We start from the raw sequence: 22,262 nt of genomic DNA, 5'->3' as shown, positions 1-22,262 counted from the left end.
TCTCTCAGTGGTACATCTTGTGCCTCTGCAGACTTCTCCTGAACCCAGGCATTTCTGTCTTGCCTGCTTCTCTTCTTTATTTTTTGACTTTTTCTCTGCATCTTGCATCTGCCTGTAAAAGCTCTGCCTGTGTCTTGCTCGGTCCTTTTTTGCCTTCAGAACTTTCTGCTTGTTAACTGCTGCCCGTGTTCCAGATGTAATCCATGCATCTTTCTTCTACACCTTTTGGAGGTCCAGCTGTCTCAACTACAGTCTTCAAATTTGACCATCTGTCTTCCACACTTTCCTGCGCCTGTAAAATACTGTAACTGTTTCTAAAAGCAATCTGATCTGTATTTTGTTGTCCTTGAACTTTGCTATTGCTGTAACAGTCTTTTTGTCTGTCTTTATGATCTTTTTAAGTTTACATTGTAACGTGGCCACTAAAAGATAATCATCCAAGCCAACATCTGGGTAGGGACACTCTCAAAGATGATGCTCACCCTTGAGATACACACACATGGTCTATCTGGTTAACAGTTGCATTCTTTGCTGATCTCCATGTGAGCTTGTGGATCCTCTTATACTGGAAAAGACTGACTCCTATCTTTAGAGGGTTTGTGCCACAGAGAATCAAAAGCGGTTTGCTATTATCAGCATGGATGCCTTCCACTTCTTTGCCTATGATATCATGGTTAGGCACATTATCCAAAATTTGCTGTACCTGCTCAAAGAACGTATCCATTTCAGGGTCGCCTGCTGAATTTGTTGGTGCATACACTTGGATTATTGTACACTTGATATGTCTTGTTTGCAGACTGGCTGTTATTCTGCCATTCATTGGTTCTCAAGCCAGCAGGGTCTTCGCTGGAGTGTTATCCTGCATAATTCCTACACTTCTTTTGTGCATTCCTTCTCCTGAGTATAAGACTGTAGCACCACCAGACAACATCTTGTCACTCCCTGCCCTGACACCAAGTATGTGTCAGTGCAATGAAACATGGTATTGTTTTCATATTTTGTGTAACTTGTGCCAGCTTTCCCTTACTACACAAAGTTCATACATTCTATATGCCTACTCTTGTTACAAATATGGTCATCAGCATTTGATGTCTCGAGAACTCTGCTTCCTTTCAGTTTTTACTGAGATCTTCGGTCTTGAGCTCCATCTGTACTTAGCAACCTCAAGTTTTGGTTTAACTGAACTGTTTCTGCTGCAGTAAGGTTTTACCTGCATGGGTCACAAATCCAACTGCAGAATCCTCCTCTTTTAGCCAGTGGGACCACCAGTGTTGCTAACAGTGCAGAGCATTTGACTAGTGGTGTTGAAACAAACAGTTAAAGTTCAAATTAAGCATGTGTTTAAATGTCTTGCTGAATCAAGAGTCTATATTATCATCCTAAATGTTGGATTGATGGGTGAAGGATAGGGAACCTAAATTATGGTTCCTAATATCATTACCTGTGCGTTTTGAGTGAATACTAAGCAGATATGAGCAAGTTCTGTTTGGTTTTTTAAGGACAAAACTTCAAAAATCACACTTCTGTCTGAAAACTGTGTGCATACTATAGCTAAACACCTAAGCTTACGATAACTAACAGAAGCGGGACAAAAATATTTCTCTGTTTTTCCAGTTTGTTTACTCTGTCCATCTGATAGTACTTTGTGTACAATTAGCATCATCATTTCCCCATATAAGTCAGTTTCTCCCTTATTGAAAATATTCAAGCATCCACAGGAGAGAAGAAAAATATTTATTAAAAATACTAAAGAATTTTAAAAAATCAGGATGTATTAATTAAAGGGTGCTCTATCAGAAAATTATGTTTTGTCATTTAAAAAAAAATTAAGTTGACAGTGTCTTTAACCTTTGCATTAATATATATGCATACACTTATATTTCTATATTTGCTGGTTTATAGCACCTAGAGTATTAAACAGATGCCATATAAACTGAAAAACAGATATAGAAAGCTGCACATTATCACCATGGATACGGAGGTGGTAGGTACCAAGGCTCCATGGACCAAGGCACTTTGTACCAAAGTTGAAACCTATTGAAGAAAAGATTAGATTTTTTTCCCCCCGCAATGGGCAACATCTAACTAACTATAAGAATGAATTAACTAACAATCACCTAAATAGTAAGATTACTAACTAAGGTCAGTTGCACAGTGCACACAGAAAACAGGGGAAAACTGCAGGAGTTTGGTCTCACTGGCACGATCAATAAGAAGAAACTGAGGGTCAGTAGGGCCCATTCCCCCTTATAGCCCTTGGATGGGGATACACAAGGACAGCTAGGGTGCAGGCACAGCCTGAACAGACACTACTGGCCAAAAAAAATCAGGGTGCATGACACACAATATCAAAGAGTTGAACCCATGTGGATAATTACACAAAGAAGAACTAAAAATTAAGAATTCTATGCGTACACATTCAGAGAACGAAAAATATTCACAAAGTTCAGTTTTCAGTTGAACAAAAATGTGATGTCACAACAAAGCAATTATTCATAATTTACCTCATCAATGATCTGATCCTACAAGGTGCTAAGTACCCGTATCCACTGACATCAATGCTCTATACCTTCTAGAATCAGCTCCTTGAATAGGATTTCATGCCACAGAACAACAATCAGCTTTTTCCTCCTACTCTGCTTTCCCATCATAATAAATACCTTATAGATTAAATCTTACTGTAATAGTGTGTGTTAAAGATGGCAGCATAATTCTTCTGAACAATCTAAGAGTATAAGCGCTTGTCTACATGTCACAGCAAAGCACATTTGAGGGGTGTAATTTGTAAAGTGCTCTAAATGTGCTGTGCTATAGCTGCCCTGTATAGACCCGGCTAGTGCAAACTATAAGGTATCTAGACAGGTTTCAGAGTAGCAGCTGTGTTAGTCTGTATTCGCAAAAAGAAAAGTAGTACTTGTGGCACCTTAGAGACTAACCAATTTATTTGAGCATAAGCTTTCGTGAGCTACAGCTCACTTCATCGGAAATGCATCCGATGAAGTGAGCTGTAGCTCACGAAAGCTTATGCTCAAACAAATTGGTTAATCTCTAAGGTGCCACAAGTACTCCTTTTCTTTATAAGGTATCTAGTTTGCCTTAATGTATATGACAAAACACGTAAGAGAGTTAAAAGAATTACTCAACCAGCAAAAATAAGACAACCTGTCTTCCTCAGCATTTTAAAACACAAATTATTCATCTGCATAATTAAGGAAAATTAAAAACATAAAATAAGGATTGGGTCTCAAAGGATGACTAATTAATAATATATCAAACTGAAAGCTGGGACTACTCTGTTCTGCCAAGTTTTGCCACTTATCTTGGGCAAGCTACTCCATCTTTTTATACCGCAGGTCCCCAACCTATGAAGTGGGGTCAATGATAATTACTCTTTTCACAAGTGTGTTGTGAGAATTAATATAATGTATGCAACAAACTGGATAAAAGAGGCTATAAAAGTTTTATTATTTAGTGTTTCCACAACATTTGGCATGAAATTATCCAGATACCATGTTCATTACACCTAAAAAAATTATGACATTTACAGGCTGCAAACATGAAAACAAATAATGTTCTTTAAGATATTTTTGTAATTATATTTTACACTGTATTTATTCTTGGTGTACAAGCTCTTGTTTCAGAGATGAAGCATTTTAAACGCAGGAATGTTTTGTGCACTTTTCTCTGCAATGTACTCAGAGTTAAGAAACTGATGGTTTAATTAGGGAGGCCTGCTCAGTGGTGTGTAAAGCACTTTAGTTTATGACATCATTGCTTCTGCTCCTAGGAAATGTGGTAAAAATGCTCAGCACTTAAAAAGCTACAACAGGAACACAACTACATTTTAAAATAACCTTTCAAAATACATATAAATACGTTATGCTTTATGTTTATGCACTGAAACATGAAACATTTGGGGGGTTAGTTCTCCTTTAATGTGGAAACTAGAATAAAACTTTCCAAAATACAGATATGTCCTTTGCTTAGATAGTCAACCTACCCCCATCAGCATGAATATCCATCTACTAGCCACTAAAACAGACATAAACCAAATCAATGATCATCAGTCAGCAACAGAGCCCACTCTCAGAGTTTTACTTCTCCCCCTTAAAAAAGAAATGAAGAAAGATTTAGTTCTTCTTTATACATAACCTTTTTTTTCTTTTTTTTTGGGGGGGGGGTCAAATTTCTTGATTTTAAGTGACCACTGTGGGAGGTGCATCTCCTTTTGTTTGGAGTTGTCTAACCCAAGCTCCATGTAAGAAGAATCTATCTTCGTTTTACCATAATCACCCCCAAGGAAGTAAATATTTCTTTGTTTAGCATCTTTCAGTGGAAAAGGTAACTTGAAGAGATTTACAAGACGTTTCCGAGACATTAAGTAATGTAAAATGGGGAAAGTGAAAAAGCCAGAAGCTAAATTAAACAAAGAGACAGGAAAGACCTGAGGATGAGCCCCAGTGTCATGTCTTGCACTACCAGACTTCTGACTCCAGTGTAAAACAAAACTTACCTGAAAAATAGACAAACATACCATGAATTTTAAGTGGCAAATCAGCAATCTCAAATCTATGTTTTTGAAGAGATCGCTCATATGAGTAAAGCTACTCAAGTGTAACTGTTTGAAGGATCAGATCCTAAAAACAGGAATGCACTCAGTTTTACTTAGACTTGTGATTTTGCTTCATTTTCATTTGGCTACAAAAATTATATTTACTTTTTGAGTACTTTTGTACCCAAATAGTAACAATGAAATGTGACATGAAACAGGAACTGCAGTTCCTTCAATAAAGTGGAGAGATTTGGCAAATAAGACTTGCTGGATATATTTAGTAAACTATACAAAATGAAGATCACATTTATTATGCTATGAAAATGTGACGAAGGATAAACACACTATGTATTTTATTCCACTCTGCCTGTCCACAACATATATAAGATACCTTTTATTCAATTAATTTTTGTTTTATTCCTTAATCCATTCATTGTCTATTAACAAAGGAATAAAACTTAGTCGTCAGACCAATACTAAGAGCTGTAATTCTCAAATTACAAAATATTTCAGATGAGAACTGAAGTTCACATATGTAAACTATTTGCAAAGGTGCCTTAAATTCTTAAGATTAAGCTTTTACCTTTCTTTAATGAATGTAATGCTGATGTGAAGAATGTCAAATAACCGGGAGGCTGAGGTGAAGCATTGAACTCAAAATATCCTAGAACTCCAGGCTGCAAGAATAAGAATTAGAGTTAGCTAAGCTATTACAAAACTACACATTTATGGGACACTGCAATTATTTAACTATAGTAAAAAACAAACAGATTAAACATTAATGGGCTGTTTTGTTTTGGAAAAACAAACTAGCCATTTTTCTCTGCAAGAAAAGTGGATCTTAAAAGGAGGGGGAAAAAATCAGCCAATACTATAATTTGGAAAATGTGCACAAGACCAAATCTGTATATATGCAGAACATTATAATTTCAGTGTTACATATTTCCTGTGTTAGTGGTTACATTATTCTCTAAGCAAATGGTAATAATTTAAAATACTTGCAGGAGTCAAGCTTCAGTACCACCACATTGATGGAATATTTCATTTTCTACCTAGCACCATACTGCGTTCTTTTGAAATTGAGATTTGGGATTTAATGTGTCATTGTAAAATGAAGTCAACTGTAACCCTTTTTCAACGTAAAATGCTTGGTTTTCTTTAAGTTTTTACTATACTGTGCATGATTCACATCTATATATGAAGCCTCTGCATGACTGCCAGTCTACATCACACTGGGAAGCTATCAGCCATATGAGATTCTTGCAAGGGAAATCAGTGAGAGACTGATTTCACAAAAACAAAGGGAAGAAACCCAGATCCTGGCCCAGGCAACCAGGTAATTTGAGATTTAAAGGATCTGTGATCTCCCGAAAGAGAGACAAAATTTTTGTCCATACTGGGTTGAGGGTGCGGAGAATACTGGTCACATCAAAATAGGCAGAGATTACAGATCCCATTCCATGTGATAATAGTGAAGGGGTACAAAAGTGATTCTTAGAACTTAGATACTTGAGCAGACAGATCAGAATGTAAGACAGCCTTCCTTGAACCATTTATATTTGCATTTGCAGATAAAACAATTCATCACACACTCAACTTGCACTGATCAGGAGGCATGTTCCCAGACCTGGAGCTCAGGTGTCGGACTCTTATTCACACTTCATTTTCTTGATAACTGCACTGCTATCTCGACAAAGAGCTACACAATAGGTTTAAAAGTTACCTTTTAAAAATGAACACTAAATGCAACTTGTTAACATTAATGTGAAATACTGAATTTTATTTGTTGTAAGTGTGGATGGTTATCCTTTCACTGTTCTATGATGCAAGAAGATTTCTCTGCATTCACTTTTCCTAGTGAAATAACTTTTAAGTGAAAAAGGTCAGGTGTCACATTTCAAATTCTGCCTTAAAATACAGCTGAAAATGAATTCTGTAGTCTCGTCCAAGTCCCAAATACACAGACATTTGTCCATATCACACACACTCTCTCTGTCTTGTGGAAACACACACTCACACTCTCTCTCTCTCACACGCATACAACCCCACATTAGACAACTGGGCACGCCTGACAGTCTCTACTCAAATAATGCCCATGACTAGAAAAGCAAACTGTGGAGAGCTACAAAGGGATCTCACAAAACTGGGTGACTGGATAAGAAAACAGCAGATGAAATTCAATGTTGATAAATGCAAAGTAATGCACATTGGAAAACACAATCTCAATGATACATACAAAATAATGGGATCTAAATTAGCTGTTACCACTCAACAAAGATCTTGGAGTCAGTGTGGATAGTTTTCTGAAAACACCTGCTCAATGTGCAGCAGCAGCCAAAAAGCGAATGATGTTAGGAACCATCAGGAAAGGGATCGATCAGAAGACAGAAAATATTGTGACACTACATAAATCCATTGTACAAGCACACCTTGAATACGGCATGCCGTTCTGGTTGTCCCATCTCAAGAGAGATGTTTTAAGAGCCCAGCCACATATTTCAACTTACTACAATATTGCCCACCCTTGCTGGAACTATGAAATGTAAGCAGCTGAGAGAAGCATCCAATGAAGAGAAGCAACCAGTGAGATACTTCATGAGGTGGCTTTGATTTTCTTGTCTTTGAATGATTCAAATATGGATTATAAAATATAATCACAGCTTTACTAAAATATATTCTACCTTTATTTTCTACATGAAGTTTGTGATCCTTTATAGCAACTGATTGCGAGATATTACCAACAAACTACATCCTACATCAAGACAGCAGTGGTTCTGGAAAAGTACCCAGAAGCTACAGATATTCAAAGGGGTGCAAAGGAGGCTTCAAAACAAAATCTTTAACTAGCTTCCAGGCTTTTTCCCATAGTTTGAGAAAGGAAGTTACCTACAGATATAGCTGTATCTTTAAACAAAAAAAGTCATACTGCTCCCACTTTGGGAAGAAAGATTGAGTCTGGCATTCTTTTGATGTGTGTAAAAGTTCAGGATCTCTGCCACTTCTGGGATTCAAGGACTACACACTCACTGATTCTGGGGAGGGTCAAATGAAGGGGGATACACAGCTCCTACTTAGAAGATACTGGGAAATGTTTTCTGTTCATTTTGCCTTATTTTACTAGATTGGTTCTTCTGGGGTTTTTGAGAGATTGAACTACACCAGGCTCTCAGTTCTCTTTTTAGTGTGGTGTAAAATGGACACTTCTCTTCGGAATTCTCTTGATTTCTCTCTCTTCTGAAACCGTTCTGATTCTGAAAGTTCCTTTTCTTCTGAGAATGAGGAAGAACTGGAGGATGAGAACTGATTCAGGGCTTCTGGATTTTTTCCATTCTGGTTTTGTCCTGCTGCTTGGACTATTTTACCTCCATCTGCCCCCAGTCTCATTGGGAGGAAGAAGCATGACTCCATGGTCTTGGTCTTTTCTCTTCAGCACTAGAGCAGTGACAGGATCTATATTGCTGTCTGATGAAGGATGCTTACTTTCTCTCTTCTTAAGAAAGGGAGATAGAATCACTAGGGATTTCCTCACTTTTTCTGGGACAAGTAGAATCAAAAGATATGTGTACACTTCGAGCTCCAGGGTCAGAGTCCCATCTTGAGCGGACATACCCCCACTAGCTCTGATCAAGCTAGCATGCTAAAAATAGAGGATAGCCACAGTGATGCAAGGGGCTAGCCACCCCGAGTACGTATCATCCAAGATGCTAGGCACGTACTTAGGGCCACTAACCCCTCATCCTGCTATGCTGCCATAGCTAGACTCTATTTTTAGCACACTAGCATGATCAGAGCTAATATGGATATGTTCCTTGAGCGGCCTGTCAACCCTTGTGGCACCTTAGAGACTAACCAATTTATTTGAGCATAAGCTTATTTGAGCATAAGCTGTAGCTCACGAAAGCTAATGCTCAAATAAATTGGTTAGTCTCTAAGGTGCCACAAGTACTCCTTTTCTTTTTGCGAATACAGACTAACAGGGCTGTTACTCTGAAACCTGTCAACACTGGTTCTCCACTTGTAAGGGAACACCCTTCTCTTCATGTGTCAGTATAATAATGCCTGCATCTGTAATTTTCCGATTACATGTTCCGATCTCATACCAATTTTACAATGGTGTAAGTCCACTGCTGCCTTCAACAGAGTTCTATACTAGTTTTAGGGAGAGAAGAATCAGCACTTTCAAATCTAGAAAATAATACACTTTTCAACCAGGTATTTTATCATAGGGTTTGTGGCCCTCTTGTGGCATTAAGTATAGCTTTTCGGTCTATTAATCTTTACTAATCTATTTTTGTTATACAGTCACTTTCCCATCAACTTGCTATTTTCATCTTAAATAAGATGTCAAAACAAAGTCAAATGTTGATAAAAATTTTCTACATCCTTTCCGACATTCAATCAAAAATGTTTTGTACATTTAATTTTGAAGAATTTCACTTCTGATGTACTTTTTGTCTGTGTAAATGAAGAGGAAGAAAAGGGACACTTGTAAATATGAATTGCTAATTCCCCCAAATATATCACACTAGTCCCTTACAAAATGTGTCCCGTGGCACAATAAGAAAAAATAAAATATTCTGCTCAGAAATAGTTTAAATCTTTTTTGGCCATCTAACCAACCAAATGGTATTCTGAGATTTTCCTATGTCTCTCATAAACAAAGAATCCCCAAAATAAGATCAGTGATATGACTAAAAGAATAATTTACAGCAAACTGTTTTTCCACAGACTTCTCCCCTGGTCCAAACACAGGAAATCACAATGTACACACTGTGGAAGTATAACATTGTATAAGTATAACGTTGTATAAGGGGACATGCTGGATACATTGTATATGAGAGGGCATGCCAAAACATGTTACAAAGTATCTGAGGGAGCACACGTAGGGACAGTTAGCTGTTGAATGGAGAAGCAATTAAGATAGAGCCAGCACATCTAAGAAGCAGGCATCAGAATGGAAGGTGTGAAGGGCAATTAGTTAAGTTAACTGGAAGCTGTTAAAGGAGATTGTTAAGGGTGGCAGGTAATTGAAGATACCTGACTGGTCTCAGGGATCTCGAAGGGTGGTGACTAAAATCTTTTTCTTCTTTTGTCTGTAGCTTCTCTGTAACTTGTTCTCCAAAAAACTGTATAAATTAAAAGACACAAGCCCCACTCGGGGGGCTCACTTCTAAATGTATTAGCAGAGCAGCTTTGCTAATAGAACAGAGTGGTCTGATAAATTGTGAGTCTGAGTCAAACTTTGACAATTTGGAGGTTCCACCAAGATGGCAAGCGGCTTCACTGAGGCTGTGTGATCCCTGACTGCCTTGCAGGACGATCGTGGCAGCCGGCGCCTGGATGCTTAGTCCAAGCGATCCTCCACAAGACAGAAAGGTACACAGCAGCAGCGCAGTCTACGCCATTGAACTTGTTGGTTCAATGGTTCAATGGCGCCATTGAACTTGTTCAATAAAATGGTGGATGACTTACTCCTGTGCTCCCCCTCTCTGTCTGCCTCAGAAACTGATTCACTAACACTTCTCACAGCTTTAGCAAACAAGGGTCATAAGGCTTCTTGCACAAAATTGCAGCTCTGCCAAACCTCTGTCGCATACCTTGGCTTCCTTCTCTCCCAGGGCTCCCATACACTCTATCCAGCCCGGGTACAAGCCATCCTTAGCTTTCCCCAGCCTTGCTCTCCACGCCAGGTCAGAAAATTCTTAGGCATGACAGGGTTCTGTAGGCAATGGATTCCCCAATATGTTTCTCTGGTTAAACCACTCCAAGAACTCACTCGATCCTCTGTACCTAACCCCATGCCATGGCCACTTGAAGCAAATGCTGCTTTCATCTCCCCTAAGCAGAATTTAGCCTCTGCCCCTGCCTTAGGGTTACCTAACTATGACAAGCCTTTTACCCTTTTCTGTCACGAACAATCTGCTTGTGCCCTCAGGGTTCTTACTCAGGAGCACGGTGACAGAAATCGCCCGGTGGCTTATTTTTCTGCAACCTTGGACCCTGTAGCCCAGGGTTTACCCCCTTGCCTAAGCGCTGTAGCTGCTGCAGCGTGCCTGGTCGAGATGTCTGAGTCCCTTGTCCTCCGCTCTCCTCTCACTCTCATGGTTCCCCATTCTGTGGAAACTCTCCTTCTGCAACGCAACACTGCTCACCTCTCCTCCGCTCGCCTCACTAGGTATGAACTTTTGCTGCTTTCAGCCTCACATATCACTATTAAGCGCTGCTCCCCTCCTTCCTTTACCTAGTGATGGTGAACCCCATGACTGCCTTGCAACTGTCTCCGCTATCACTGTCCCGCGCCCTGACCTTTCAGATGTACCTCTCCCTAACTCTGACCTGGTATTATTCACTGATGGGTCCTGTTATAGAAATGACCAAGGCCACCTTCTTGCAGGATACACTGTGGTCTCTCTCTCTGAGACCATAGAAGCTGCGCCCTTACCCTCTGTGACCTCTGCCCAGGTGGCTGAACTGATTGCTCTAACCCGTGCCTGCTTTCTAGCCGAGGGGCTCTCTGCCACTATTTTTACTGATTCTCGGTATGCCTTTGGGGTTGTGCATGACTTTGGCACCCTCTAGCAGGCTCGAGGTTTTCTTAACTCTACTGGTACCCCTATCAAGAATGGCCCCTACATTGCCGCCCTCCTGTATGCAGTTTTACTACCGTCTGCCTTGGCAATTGTTAAGTGTACTGGCCATTCAGCGGCAGACACCGAGGTGGCAAAAGGTAATGCACTTGCTGATGCTGCTGCAAAACATGCCGCCACTATAAAACCTTCACCAGAAGCGTTTCTTGGTCCCCTCTCGGTCTCTGTAATGCCACCATCCCTGCCTCATCTTGCTCAGCTCCAGGATTCTGCCCCAGAAACAGAGAAAGACTCCTGGAGTGCTTTGGGTTGCTCTTTGCATTCTGATTCCCTTTGGCGATCGCCCACCGGTACCTTTGTAGCCCCCCTCTCACTCTACCCGTCTCTAGCTGCCCTGCTACATGGTGTTTCGCATGTCGGCAAGGAGGGGATGGTCTCTGCTATGAGTAAGGCGGGGTGGTGGGCTCCCCATTTCAGCTCCTTTGCAACCTGCCACTGTGCCGCTTGTGTTACTTGTCAAAGCCACAATGTAGGCAAATCTGTAAAAGTAACACAAGGGTTCCGGGGTTTGCCTCAAGCACCTTTCCTACACTGGCAACTTGATTTTGTACAAATGCCAAAGTGTCAGAAATATGAATTCATTTTAGTTATAATATGTCTGTTTTCGGGTTGGATTGAAGCCTTTCCCTGTCGCAAAGCTGATTCATTGTCCGTTGCAAAATGTCTGTTAAACCACATTATCCCTACCAAGGGAATTCCTGCCACTTTGTCTAGTGACCGGGAAACACATTTTACTGGAAAAATTGTTCAACATCTAAACCAGGTATTACATGTCACCCACCTGTTGCACTGCCCTTCCCATCCACAGAGTGCAGGGGCAGTTAAAAGGCGAAATGGTGTGCTTAAAAATAAACTGGCAAAAATCTGTAGTTCCACAGGGTTAAACTGGCCAGCTGCTTTACCACTGGCCCTTATGGAAATTCGGTCATCCCCATCCCAGAGACACAAATTGAGTCCATTTGAAATCATCATGGGACGCCCTATGCGAACAATGGCTACTATTACCCCAGCCCCAGACCTAAACCTAACTCACAGCACGCTCTTCCAGTACTGCAAAGGGTTAATGCAAGCTGTGAGCTCCTTCCATTCGCAGGTGCGAGCAGCTTGGCCGATGGAACCCACCTCTGCTGCCTGTCACATTCTTGAGCCTGGTGATTGGGTTTACCTGCGGCACCACCTTCGGAAGCACGCCTTGGAACCGCGATGGAAGGGTCCATACCAGGTACTGCTCACCACCCAGACAGCAGTGAAATTATCCGGCATCGCTGCATGGATCCACGCCTCACAGTGTAAGCCAGCGCCACCTCAAAGGGACCAAGCACCTCTGCAAGACCACGCAGAACCAGCTTCAACCCCAGAAGACAAAGAGGAACAGCCTGCAATACCTTACAATCTGCGCTCTCGTAAGGGTTGCCAGAAGCAGAGGGTAAGCAGACAGCAGGACCCAACAAACAAGAAGCAGTAGTGAGCCTAGCGCCTGCTGCCTGGTGGACGTAAAACCGTGACTGTGGTTCCCTCGAAAGGGGTTATCGGAACCAGAAAGGGTCCTGCTTCCAACATGTGTCCTTTGAGAAGCTTAATCCTCAGCTACTGTGTCCTGAGGGTCTGGGGAATCCAGAGTGACAGTGACAATTCTTTCATCCAACAACAGGTGCAGATAGCCCAGATCCTGAATATTTCTAATTGCTGGGTCTGCAGCCACATCCCAGCTCACTCACAAGCTAGGATCCCCACCATGGCAATCCCTTTGAATTCCTCAGAGCTTGCTGGAGAACCCTATCCATTTAAAAGGACATGGAAGGAAAATGACACTTGGGGGCTGGGAAAAACATATGTTCCTAAACTTATAAGTGTGGTGAAAGGAAAGGGCCACTGGTGCTGGGTGTGTAATGGGACAGGGCTGAATCTAGGGAGGAGCAGCTGTCTCCAATACATTGTGTCCCATGGTGTATGGGACTATTCAAACAAGGTTGGAGAATGGCGAACCGGGTATGGAAAGAAACTTCCTCTCAACCTGGGACCAAACCAAAGATTCAATCTCTTGCTCCCCCTACAGCCTCCCTGAGAAAAACAGCACCATCTACAAATGTCATGTGAATGCTACCTCTTCTCCCAGTGAAAATCATCCTGTGCCCTTTGGGGGATACTATTCCTCCTTCGTAAATTCTTACATGTCAAAGGGTTGCAGTCAATCCTTCCCACCTTTAATGGGACATCATTGGGTTTGTGGGGAAAATGCTTACACTGTGCTACCAGCAAATTGGTCAGGTATCTGTTATCCTGCTCAGCTTTTCCCACAATTCTGGGTACTTCAATCTCTCCCACGAAATCGCCTCCGTAATTTCAGGCGAAAAAGGAGGGACTTGCCAGATGCTAAATGGTATGTGGATAACATAAGCCCCCTAATTTGGGAAGAAGCTGTTGGCATTTCTTTAGTCCTAGTAAGGGGGGTAATCCACCATGCAAAAAGGCTTTTAAGGTTACAAGCGGTGGTTGAGATCATGGCCAATGAAACAGGAGAGAGCTTAAAAGCTCTAGCCAAAGAAGCAGGAGTGGTCCGACAAGTGGCCCTCCAAAACCGTCGGGCATTAGATATAATACTGGCAGCCAAAGGAGGGACCTGTGCTCTAATTGGAACAGAATGCTGTGTATACATACCTGATAATACTAATGAGGTAATAAATCGTGCTAGCCATCTGGAGCAAATTGCATACCTTCCCCACGAAGAATCAAGTTCCTTGTGGAAACGGATAAGTAACTTATTCAATTTCTCTAGTCTGGGAAACTGGTTGTTTCAAGGAATCCTGACTATCCTATTTGGAATTCTAATAATCTTTGTGTGTTTTCAATTGATTTCTTGTTGTATCCAAAACTGCACAAGACACACCTTCGATCAGGTTACCCCTAACCAGAGTGCTAATCTAATGTTGTTAAATGTCACCAGTGAAAGTAATGAAAAAGAACGATTGATGCATGGAATCCAGTAAGTCATTGGTCATGGGCGTAGCCTTGACCAAAAAGGGGGGACTGTGGAAGTATAACATTGTATAAGGGGACATGCTGGATACATTGTATATGAGAGGGCATGCCAAAACATGTTACAAAGTATCTGAGGGAGCACACGTAGGGACAGTTAGCTTTTGAATGGAGAAGCAATTAAGATAGAGCCAGCATGTCTAAGAAGCAGGCATCAGAATGGAAGGTGTGAAGGGCAATTAGTTAAGTTAACTGGAAGCTGTTAAAGAAGATTGTTAAGGGTGACAGGTAATTGAAGATATCTGACTGGTCTCAGGGATCTCGAAAGGTGGTGACTAAAATCTTTTTCTTCTTTTGTCTGTAGCTTCTCTGTAACTTGTTCTCCAAAAAACTGTATAAATTAAAAGACACAAGCCCCACTCGGGGGGCTCACTTCTAAATGTATTAGCAGAGCAGCTTTGCTAATAAAACAGAGTGGTCTGATAAATTTTGAGTCTGAGTCAAACTTTGACAACACTGTAGGGTTGAGTTCTAGCTATAAAAAGCTGGAAATCAAAATGACTCCTGATTAGTCATAGTAAAAATTTGGTTTCTTCTTACTACAAGAAATTAACATTTTAGCATGTAAAAGATGAGAGTCAACACAAGAGGTTAGCCAAAAAAAGGCGCACTGTTAAGAGAGGAAATCCATAGAAATCTGCTCATGTTTCCTGTTCTCCAAACCAAAACACATATGCCTCAGGATAGAGATTCTCCAACTTTTTCACAGAGTTATCATCATCATAATTCAGAAGTTATTTCAGGGACCCCATCCTCTCCCATTCACAGCTGCACATTGTCCCTGGGCTTACATGGAAAAGCAATTTTAGAAAAATAATTATAAGTATTTTACTGCTTTTCAATGTGGCAAAATTTGAATCACACTGTCTATTTTTGTTTTTAAATCCATCCTCCCCTCCTAACTGATCTGTTCCTCTCTCACCCTCTGCTTTCCTGAACATTTCCAGGTGTTCTGGGTTTCCTCTGCACTGCAAATGCTGCCCAGCCATCTGGTCCTTTTCTCTTCCCACTACCTAAACTTATGGCATAGCTATCCAATTCCGTTCTTCTCTACTCTTGCCTCTTCCACTTGTGGCTGGCAGCTTCAATCTCACTGGTGCTCTAGTTGCTGGAGTTGGCTGCTATTTCCCCCTCTTCACCATAACAGTTGTCTTTAGTAGCGGCAGGAGTCACAAGACAGCTGACATAGTGCTTGGAGACCATTCATTTAGCCAACAAAGGAGACCTATTTTTTAGTCCCCTTTACACTGGAACCAACAAGGATTTGTTTTCTCTGTTATAAGAGACTGTCCTATAAAAACAGAATGTGCCAGATGTAAAATAAACATTGCTGACTTTGCAAGGACATAGAAGAGTTTTGAAAGTGGGAGAGAAAAGAGTTTGAATGTGCACTAAAAATATAAATGATGTTTAACAGCTAAATATGATTATTTTAAAAAGAATACCTTGTATTTCTTATGGCTTCTTCCACTGGAGGATAGCAAAGCACCTTACATACATTAATTAAATCCCAGAAGCCATCAGGAGGTAGGTAAAAATTACTATTCATTTCAAAATGACAAAACTGAGGAAAAGAGTTGCCCAGCGTCACACAGTAAATCAGGCGCAGAAACAGGGATAGATGTAGGTAACTCCTGACTATCACTTCTTTGCTCAAAACACAAAGCAACACTGCTATGCATGAATTTAAAAGGTTAGAACAATATTAGCCCTAAAAAAATTAAAGAGAGAAGGGAAAAAAAGCTTTTTTCTTCTTTAAATAAAAAAAGAGGAGGATATATGTATTATCTATAAAGACGACTCCCAATTTTTCAGTCATCACAATCAAAAGTCAAGATAATCACCTTTTAAAAGTTAAAAGAATAGCCCCATTCATTTATATAGACTATGTCTGCTAATATCAGTGCACATTTCTCACTGTGGCATTATCATTTTTACTGCAAAAACTGTAAATAAAAAGTTCAAAAAAGGAGAAAGACAAATAAGAATCTGTGTTTGCACAATTACTGGAGCTCAAAAACAGCAGTTTGTCCTTTTAAAAGGAAAATAAGCCTTCATGAAGTGCAACTAACGTATCTGTCAGAAAAGAAAAAAGAATTTGCCACCAAAGTTCAGTTTCACCAATGCCACCCACGGCTTTGTCATTTCAGTTTAACTACTGCAATTCCCCCTGTTCTGGGCTGTCACAATGCAACCCTATGTCTTGCAGCCAGTGCAAAATGACATAACATGTCTGATACCAGATGCGACCATTAGAAAATATCTTATGCCCAACTTGCATGCCTTGCAGTGGCTGCCATTTAGACCAACACATGAATCACAAACTTAGATTCTGCAAAGGAATTCATGTCAACATATGGATCTGCTTTTAGCAATCCCTTTACAAGATGAGGGCTTTATTTCCTGATGTATAATCCCTTAAACAGTACGGGATCTAGACACCCCATAGACCCTCCTCCTATTCACTGTCCTTCTCAGGCTTTGGGCTCTTCCTCAGGACATCTCCAGGTACCATGAATTAGAAGTAATCCAAAAGTCTTTAAAAAAAACAAGGAGTACTTGTGCACCTTAGAGACTAAAATTTATTTGGGAATAAGTTTTCATAAGTTAAAACCCACTTCATCAGATGGATTTTAGCCCATGAAAGCTTATGTCCAAATAAATTGGTTAGTCTCTAAGGTGCCACAAGTACTCCTCATTGTTTTTGCTGATACACACTAACATGACTACCACTCTGAAACCAAAAGTCTTTGTTTGCCTGGTGTTTCAAGTTGCATCATGCTTTGTTTTGAAGATATAACATTCTTTCAACTCATCCAGCTGAAGATCCTTCCCCGTGCATCAATCTTATAGCATACAGGTTCTTTCTTACGCATACCAGACTGCAAAACAGAAAATTGTTCTCCACCTAAAGTATTTGACAACTGTACTTGTCTAAACTTTAGAGCACATTTTGTACAACCTAGCATTTTGATATAAGCAATGGCTACCTGAGGCTGCTTTTATGTTTCAGAGAAACAATCACAAATGTTATCTCAATAGAATAAGTGATATTTTTAAATACCGCCCAATTTTAAGAGCATCTGTCAGTATCCTAGAACTCAAGGGCCCATTTTGTTTTTAGAAAGATAATTACATATGTCTATCAAACCTTACCAATTTAGAGGTATTCTTAAGACGATGTTGGATGCCCTCACCCAGAAAGGCAAAGTTGCCAGTTGTACCCTCAGAAAGCAAAAGAAGAATCAAGCATCACAAACAGAGATGCATTTCTTTCATGCAAACCTGTGTAATTTCATAGCTACTCAACTGATTAAGAAGTGTAACTGCTTCATCTACCTTAGTAATACATACTACTGACAGGTTCACTTCATTTTGCACCCGATGAAGTGAGCTGTAGCTCATGAAAGCTTATGCTCAAATAAATTGGTTAGTCTCTAAGGTGCCACAAGTACTCCTTTTCTTTTTGCGAATACAGACTAACACGGCTGCTACTCTGAAACTTCATTTTAAATATGTCATGATGTGAAAAACTGCTAGTTATATAATTGTGACAACAGACCTCAAGAATGTACTACAGCACTTTCATTAACCAAAAGGAAAGGTGTCTCAGACAAAAAAAAAAAGGAAAGCTCTTGCTAGTATGCATAGCAGTTAGTGTAACAGACTCAGTTTAACAGCTGACAGATTCATTTTATTTCTGTAAGTGGTCTCGGTGCCACTAGATGGGACAGAACACCACACCCAGAAGGTGTGTGGGTTACACTAGCACTAGATCAACTCACAATCTCTATCCATTTCTGACGCTACTACACTGTAAAAAGACTGTTAAATCATGAAGTCTTCTTGACCTTAGTATTAGATGAGCTATGGTAAACCAGTGGTTCTCAACCAGCGGTACACGTACTCCTGGGGGTATGCAGAGGTCTTCCAGGGCTACATCAACTCATCTAAATATTTGCCTCGTTTTACAACATGCTATATAAAAAAGCACTAGCGAAATCAATACAAACTAAATTTTCATACAATGACTTGTTTATACTGCTCTATATACTATATGCTGAAATGTAAGTACTGTATTTATATTCCAGTGGATTTTTTTTATAATTACATGGTAAAATGAGAAAGTAAGCAATTTTTCAGTAATAGTGTACTGTGACACTTTTGTATTTTTATGTCTGATTTTGTAAGCAAGTAGTTTTTAAATGAGATGACACTTGGGGGTACATGAGACAAATCAGACTCCTAGAAGGGGTACAGTAGTCTGTAAAGATTGAATCACAGAATCATAGAATCATAGAATATCAGGGTTGGAAGGGACCCCAGAAGGTCATCTAGTCCAACCCCCTGCTCAAAGCAGGACCAATTCCCAGTTAAATCATCCCAGCCAGGGCTTTGTCAAGCCTGACCTTAAAAACCTCTAAGGAAGGAGATTCTACCACCTCCCTAGGTAACTCATTCCAGTGTTTCACCACCCTCTTAGTGAAAAAGTTTTTCCTAATATCCAATCTAAACCTCCCACACTGCAACTTGAGAGCCACTGTGTTAAACCACATGACTACAATAAATTAAATGTATAAAAAGTTGGATTTAAATTAATAAAACAAGGAAATTCAGCCAAAAAAAAAAAAAGGCAATCCTCAAGCAATCACAAACTCACCCCATAGCATCTAGAGAAAGAAATATTGCAACACTTAACAGACAATATATATAGCTTCATCCAGCCTTGTGGCACTCCCCTGAAAGACCTAAGTACAACAGAGTGAGTTAAGGAAAGAGGGTTAGGTTGAACTCTAAATTTAATTCCTTTTGTAGATGTAAGTGACTCTGGCAAAACTATCTTTCCCAGAATATACACACACACTTACTTCCATGCATCACTGTTTCACTTTTAATCCATACCTTTCTGCTTTGAGAACTGTTTTCAGAGACAGCAAGACCCAACCAGAGTACATTATCACATCTTGGAAGGTATGTTATTCGGTTGTACAGACATAATGGCATAGTAAAGAGCCATATCAAAGAAATTATGCACGAGAGGTACCACTTTTCAAAACTTGTCATTTTGGAGATCTGCTTGTTTAAAGTACTAGTCCACATTATTTTCTCCTCCCTCTAACCCATACTGTATGTACAATATACACTGATGTCATGGTATTCCAAGTACTCTTCGGGGCTGTTCTCATATTCACTATGCAGCACAATCTTTTATTAACTTCGGTTAGAGTCTGGCCTGAATAAGGGATAAGGCATTCAATTGCTAAGAGACTACTTGATGTGATTAAAGGAATTCTGACTGGATTTGATCCTTATTTTGATGGTACTGAAATCTGAAACTTTAAACCAGTGGCACGTTAATAATCTAAGATTTAATTAAAAAAAAACAACACTCTTGCCCTCTTGGTTGTGAAGAAAATCTTCCAAACATGAATCAAGTGTAACAGATGCTATGATGTCCACCTCAATTGGTGGACTACTTGAAAAAAATGAGGATGAGGGTTGTGAATCCCCACCACCCACTGATTTCATTGAGACAAGTGCTAAAACTCAATGAAATGTTACTGTCCACATTAAACATTTCATTGTTGACCATCTGTGGGAGCAAACCCAAATAGTGTGGAAAATGTTGCTGCAGAGAAGAAAATACAGAGGGAAGGCCAGAGGAAACACACAAAGAGAAAGGGAAAAACTGGAAAAAAAGGAGCATGGGGAAAGAAGATAATCAAAGGGCAGAAGAAGCCATAATCCTAAAAGGGGAGTATATTTTCCCACTGAATGGCACCACATGTGACAATAAGGAATTGAACAAATAGAAATAATGATAACTAAAAGTTTACTTACTACATAAAAGCCACATGCCACCCTTGATCTCTGTGCAAAACTTCCCTATAACATTCCACTATGGACTGAGAAGAGAATGTAGCCCTAACTTTTACTGTAATCCACAGACCATAATGGTGGGCTGTTAGTGAGGGAAGACAGGCAGCATGACCAAAAGATTAAGCCACGCCCCAAGTGTCTGCTGAGACAACGATGGACAGCAGGGACAAGGAGCCTTTTATTAGTCAAGGCCTGCATCCTGCTGGGAGCAAGAGAGACTAGGGTGGCAGCTGCAATAAAGAGGGGGGCTCAGCAGCTCCCATTTTGCAGCAGCACATACAACAAACATATGGGGGCTCCACATTAGTCAGAGGCACTCCAGAATTCTTCAGAGGAGTAACAGTAGCATCAGCAGGGACTTCTCACCCCACTGCTTCCTGACCTCATTGGAAACCTCAAATTTGAACTAGTCAAATTTCACATTTTGTTGACTGTTTTTTGCTCTTGCTTCTCTCTAACAAAACCTCCTTTGCATTAGGACCTTACTTTCTGGCCACCACACTCCCCACGCCATCAAAACTACCCCACTCGCTATTTTCCCATCTCCATTTTCCTCTTCCTCCCCACACTTAGTCTCAGTCTTCCCTGCTGTCCATCATGCCTCCTATGTACATCAAATCCATGCTCTATTTATCAATCCTCTTGTCTCTCCCACAATCTTCCCATATACAGAAACAAAAAAAAGCAACTAAAATGACATGTGCAAATCATCACCCAAACAACTTTGCTTGCATGTAGTATCTCTTTTCCCTGGCCTTCATTTGTATGTCTTTTTAGACTGCACACTCTTCAAAGCAGGGACCATGTTTTAATGTGCGTTTGGAAAGCAACCTACCACATTTTGGACACTGTCACAGTGTAAGTAAACACCAGAACCTGAAAGCTAGTCAAACACAATGCAACACCCCCTGATGTGGATTAAAAGTGTGAAGTTATACTATAAACAAATATAGATTATCAAGTAGTGAAGAATTCGTTTGTCTCTAGAAGCCAGTTATTCATTTGATTTAATGTGAGCTTTTACTTGACTGATATTCTCATTTATTAGAAATTTGTAATATTACTTTGACTTCTATTTTAAACATTAATTCTATTATTCATCCTTTGACTGCAATCTAAACTTAAACTGTAAACTCTTTGGGGCAAAGACTATACAACACCTCATACAGAGGAATCACATTCTTAATTGTAGTCTCTAGACACTACTTTAATACAAATTAATAATCATAAACTAGGGAAACACTGAAATTCATATAATGCAGGAAATATGTAGTCAGTGTATTAGGAACTGGTATTTTTGGTCTGTTATTTCACGTGTTATACTTGTAAGAACACTTGAGATGCACTGCAGGTTTCTGAGACCCTGAAAAAACCTAGTGATTTGGAGAAGGTCAGATTTAATCCTGAAACAAATCAAACCCTTTCAGAACCACAAATGGTAAAACTAGACAAGAGAGACAAGTACCTCATAATATGAGAGGAAATCTAGTAATTTTGATCGAGACGAGATGTAGAGTAGTGGTGTCATCACCCGGCGAACAAACTTTTCAATATAAACAGCACTCATAGGGCCTTTGTATTCAATTGGTCCAAAACTAGTACCAAAAAAATAATAATACATTAAGATGAAGGTTAAGCTGCAAACACTAAATTAACAATGGAGTCCCTGGCTGGGAGTAATACACAGACACCATGCTCAGTCCCTAGAGAGCAGAGGATGTTCCTAGTGCTGATGAAGAGTAAATTCTGTAGCTGATAGAGTATCAGTGTTAAGGGACTAGAAGTGAGACCTATTCAGAATTTACTTACTGAAATAACAGAGACTCCGATAAAGAGCCTATGATTGTGTGTGATAGTAAGGATCTGGGAATTAAGACAATCTACGAGTCTTATTAAAAAAAAAAGTTGATAAAAGATAGGCAAAAATTTACAAAATGGCCTAATTAGCATGTGGAGCAATAGGCCATTCTGCTTTGTCAATACACCTCAATAGACACACATGACAGCAAAAAATATAGATTTAAAAAATCCTCGAGGATTAAAAAAGAAAACAACAAAGAATTAAACTAGACAGGTGCAAATACTGCTACTCCATCACACAAATGATGCAAGAATGAAGTAGGCTTTCACAAGTGGCACTCTGTTAA

The 22,262-nt window shown here is 40.0% G+C and overlaps 1 protein-coding gene across 2 annotated transcripts in view; it reads right to left on the bottom strand.

Annotated features, from left to right (window-relative positions):
- TXNDC11 (thioredoxin domain containing 11) overlaps nucleotides 1–22,262 on the bottom strand; it is a 100,810-nt gene that overhangs the window by 63,342 nt on the left and 15,206 nt on the right. The window contains exons 4-5 of one of the 2 annotated variants that reach the window (XM_073362418.1): nucleotides 21,581–21,710; nucleotides 5,136–5,229 (exon numbers count right to left, since the gene is read on the bottom strand). In XM_073362418.1, coding sequence (XP_073218519.1) covers nucleotides 5,136–5,229; nucleotides 21,581–21,710 — 224 coding nt within the window. The remainder of the gene's footprint in view (nucleotides 1–5,135; nucleotides 5,230–21,580; nucleotides 21,711–22,262) is intronic. The other variant, XM_073362419.1, reaches the window with a different exon arrangement.

Source organism: Lepidochelys kempii, chromosome 10, assembly GCF_965140265.1.
Source record: "Lepidochelys kempii isolate rLepKem1 chromosome 10, rLepKem1.hap2, whole genome shotgun sequence".
NCBI lineage: Eukaryota > Metazoa > Chordata > Testudines > Cheloniidae > Lepidochelys > Lepidochelys kempii.
The sequence above is the reverse complement of the archived record's forward strand: the minus strand, read 5'-3'. Positions and strand labels throughout refer to the sequence as shown.